Here is a 3,721-nt window from a genome sequence, read left to right as displayed (position 1 = left end):
TACTTTCACATTTCTCTTGGATGAGGATACATCTTAATTCATCTACACTTGTGACACGACTTCTTCCATAAATTGCACATGTGAAAGCTTCCAGGCCAGAAACAACCTCTTCAGAAACACATCATTCCTCCCCGAGCTTAGCAAGGACCCTCTGGAACCTAGGATTCTTCTGCATTACTTTGATGGGCTTCACCTTACCAATTCCTTTGAAAGCACTAGTTGAGTCGCAATGGGTGAATGCATGTAAGGCAGTAAGAGCTGTGCAGTACTCCTGTGTGAGGTTTCCTATGAAGTCTGTCATGTTGATCAGACGCTTGTTATTTCCTGTACCTGTGTCAAATATAATTTTGCAAGATAGGGATGATGCATGGTGCAAGAGAATAAAGAATACATCACTGTCAGGACTGCGAACACGAACATATTCATATCCTTGATCCTGGGCATACTTGCAGTACAGGACTATTCTGGAATCAGTTTCTTCCTGGTTTGAAGAAAGTGCTTGTATTTGTTCTGTTTTGACTTGTTTCTTGTCAGCAGAGTAAAGACAGTAAGCCTGTCCATCAACAGCAACAATACATTTCTGGTTTTCATATTTTTCTGCCATATCATCTTTACTCCAAACTCGGAGAAGTAGTCTCGTCAACTGTGTCTTATTTTCATCATTAGCTAGAAATGCTTTCCAGTCAGATGGTCTTTTTGTCATTTCTCCATGAAGGATAAGCTTCTCTCCACATCCTCGCCTCTTTCTCTCTTCAGATTTGACTGAGTTGGGTTGGTATGTGTCGGTGCTGAATATCACATCTGTTCCTCTCACTTTCATGTCAAACAGCTTTAGGCAGATGCCCTTGAAGTTATCTGGAAGTTCACGCATGTAGTGGAACAATGCATTTCCATCTTCAATAGTCAGTGTCTTTTCATAAGGTGGCAGTATGTCATTCTCAAGATCTCGGATGAGAAACTGGAAGCCTTTGGCTTTGTCTGTCTTGATGAAGTAGCCATCTGCTGTGGCTAAACTGTAGGGGACAGGTGTCAATGGGTATGTCATGAACTCATTTACAGATATTATTCCTTCTTTTTGTACTTTCATTAGCAGCTGGAGAAAAACATTACCTTGGTGGCGATATTCAATAATTTTGTTTTGGATGGTAGGGATTTTCACAGTTTTCTTGTTGTTACCCATAGTTTTCAGTTTTAGTTTTTTTAGAGGTTCAAAGAAATGTTCCTTTGTTTCAAGTCTCTGCCTTATGAACTGTTCTTTGGCTTCTTTCCCTGCTTCTTCTGCACGCAGTACGTCTCTCTCAATCTCGAGTGATGTTGTTGCACCTGATGACAAACAATAAAGCTTGGTTTTGTCAGGTATGTCAAAGGGTTGATAAAACTAGTAATTGCTGCCACAGTTTTTTCACTTGTTGTTCGCCCTTCTTTACTTCAGTTGGGCGCAAGTCTTTGTGTTTCCTACTTTGTCGTGACTCAGAGAGCATGTCTGCAAAGATAACATGACTTCAACAAACTGGGTTTGCTCATGTGTAGTTTTCACCCATCGCTGGTAGGCCTTATAATCACTGACTAGTCCAGTTAGACCAACTCCTGTACCACCTGGACCCCCATGAGATTTGGAATGACGCATGAAGGTCTCTTCAATTGTCTTGTCGACTGGACACCGGTTTCCAGGAATGAAAGACCTTGCTACACTAAATGCGCCCCTTTTCAGAAGTGCTTGGGAGCCTGGATGTGATGTTGACACATTAGCTAAAAATACTGCAAAGAATGTCAAATACCGAGAATAGTTCTGTCCATCAAAACTAAAGAAGAGATCTGCCATTCTGAAGAGAGACTGGGCATATAGAGCATAATCATTGTCCTTTACAGCTCTCACTACATCCAGAATTAACCAAACATGATCAATGTACGACATCCAGAATGTGGCAGTTTTCCCCAAGGCACCTTCTCTGACCTCTTGCTTAAATTCTAAGTATTCATTGATGATTGAGGAGATACCATCATTACTGCATGCTGCTTCAAGGGTTTCACGACTTGGTGATTCAATCAACTCCCTTAAGATACTTTTTCTCCATGTGAAGTGCATAGGTCTCCTTTTTCACTTTTTTTGAGGAACTCGGTCATCAAGAGCCGCTCAGGCGCCTTAAGCATTGTCTTGTGACATACCATACTTCTGCTGTAGTTCTTCCCATTCATCACTCCTTGCATAGAGCCAGATGTGAGGAGACCACCTTCTATAAATATATCATCCAACCCACTACCACTCATCTTCTTGCCAAGCATCCTGAGGTAGCCACAAACAATGTGAAATGATCCCATCATGACAATATGCTTGCTGTAACGAGATGGATCACTCCATATAATGGGATAAGCCTTCATGCAGACACCTAGGTCGAATGTAGTGATGACATATTCCTGACCAACCTCCCTTGTTGCTGCTTCAGAGTTGAGGAGACACTGTAGAACTGTCTTGTAGTCTGTAATAGGATGGTTAATTACAGGATAGTAGTCAACTGTGGTTGTCTGTTGTGGAAATTCACCGGTGAGGGATACAAAACCAGCCCAGCTTGAAACCTCTTGATCAACGTTGCTGCTTATCCATCTGCTGAACAACCACAGTACATTCTTCCTGGAGGCTTGCTGTACAGCATCAGGTCCTGTAAAGAAATTATGATTTTTACACTTGCATATATGGATGGCATTATAAAAGAAATATAGGGGAGAGCAGTGGATGTCAAAATGCTCGTAGTGAGAGAGGATAATGAGTGGAAGCTACTTACCTGATGGACATGTCCATTCCGTAATGGTGAAGGAAGGGCTTCTTCGCTTGGTGATATAGCACTCTGGCATCTCACTACTGCTAAAACTTATGTCCAACGACCTCTGTTTTGTTCGCTGGAGGGATGATCGTTCTCTGGTTTCAGCTGAGATATCACCTTGGTCACCGACTTCTTGTAGCATTATCCCATGTGCAGTGTGGACCGAGCCAGCCGTTGTAAATTGATCGAAGTTGTCAAAGTCACTATGGAACAGAGAATTCTCGGGTGGATTAGTAACTATCTGATTTGTCAGCAGATAGGAAGATTTTTCTACCATTATTGCAAGCGCGGTTTCTAGTTCTGCTGAAAAAGAATAATTCTCACAGTGTCCCAATCGACTGATCAACGTTATGAGCTCACTGCTTCGAAACATGTGACGTAAGGTCATACACAGAAGAATGTGCTTGGGCAGTTTCCACTGGCCTCTAGTAGCAGCACGGCATAGGTCTTGGCCCAGGGACTGGACTAAACGGCTGTTTTTTGCAGTAAGTGGACTTGTCACATCACCTGTTATAAGAGTGAAAATGAACTTCTCTAAATCTCTTGGAAGTACATCATCTTGATGTTCTAAATCTTTGGCAGTTGGGGGCCATACTGTTGATCCAGACTCCTTGAATTTCTGAATTATATTCGCATGCAATTGGAGTGCAGCATCATTGATTTTCTCTGTACTGCTCAGTTCATACAATTTTTGAGCAAAAGTATCCAGTCTTGATGAGGATGCATACACAACACTTGAGTTAAATTTTGTACCTCAATGCTGCAAAAACGATAACTGTTTTCCATAGCATTTCATGATTTTTGCCATTAAGTTTTCAAACCGGTATCTAGGATTAGCAAATGGAGTTCCTTCTAGTGCAGCAGTATATTCCACTTTGAGGTCTTTGAGAAGCACTAAATCT

The 3,721-nt window shown here is 41.8% G+C and overlaps 1 protein-coding gene across 1 annotated transcript; it reads right to left on the bottom strand.

Moving 5' to 3' along the window:
• Positions 1–2,039: 2,039 nt before the first annotated feature.
• On the bottom strand, positions 2,040–3,207 carry LOC126990860 (uncharacterized). Its single transcript, XM_050849513.1, has 2 exons — positions 2,781–3,207; positions 2,040–2,657 (listed from the first exon to the last, which is right to left on the bottom strand). Exons 1-2 carry the CDS (start codon positions 3,205–3,207, stop codon positions 2,056–2,058), a joined length of 1,029 nt encoding a protein of 342 aa, XP_050705470.1. The 3' UTR covers positions 2,040–2,055.
• Between the last annotated feature and the right edge of the window lie 514 nt (positions 3,208–3,721).

Source organism: Eriocheir sinensis, unplaced genomic scaffold (genome assembly GCF_024679095.1).
Source record: "Eriocheir sinensis breed Jianghai 21 unplaced genomic scaffold, ASM2467909v1 Scaffold216, whole genome shotgun sequence".
Lineage (NCBI taxonomy): Eukaryota > Metazoa > Arthropoda > Malacostraca > Decapoda > Varunidae > Eriocheir > Eriocheir sinensis.
Note: the sequence above shows the minus strand (reverse complement) of the source record. Positions and strands in the feature narration are given on the sequence as shown.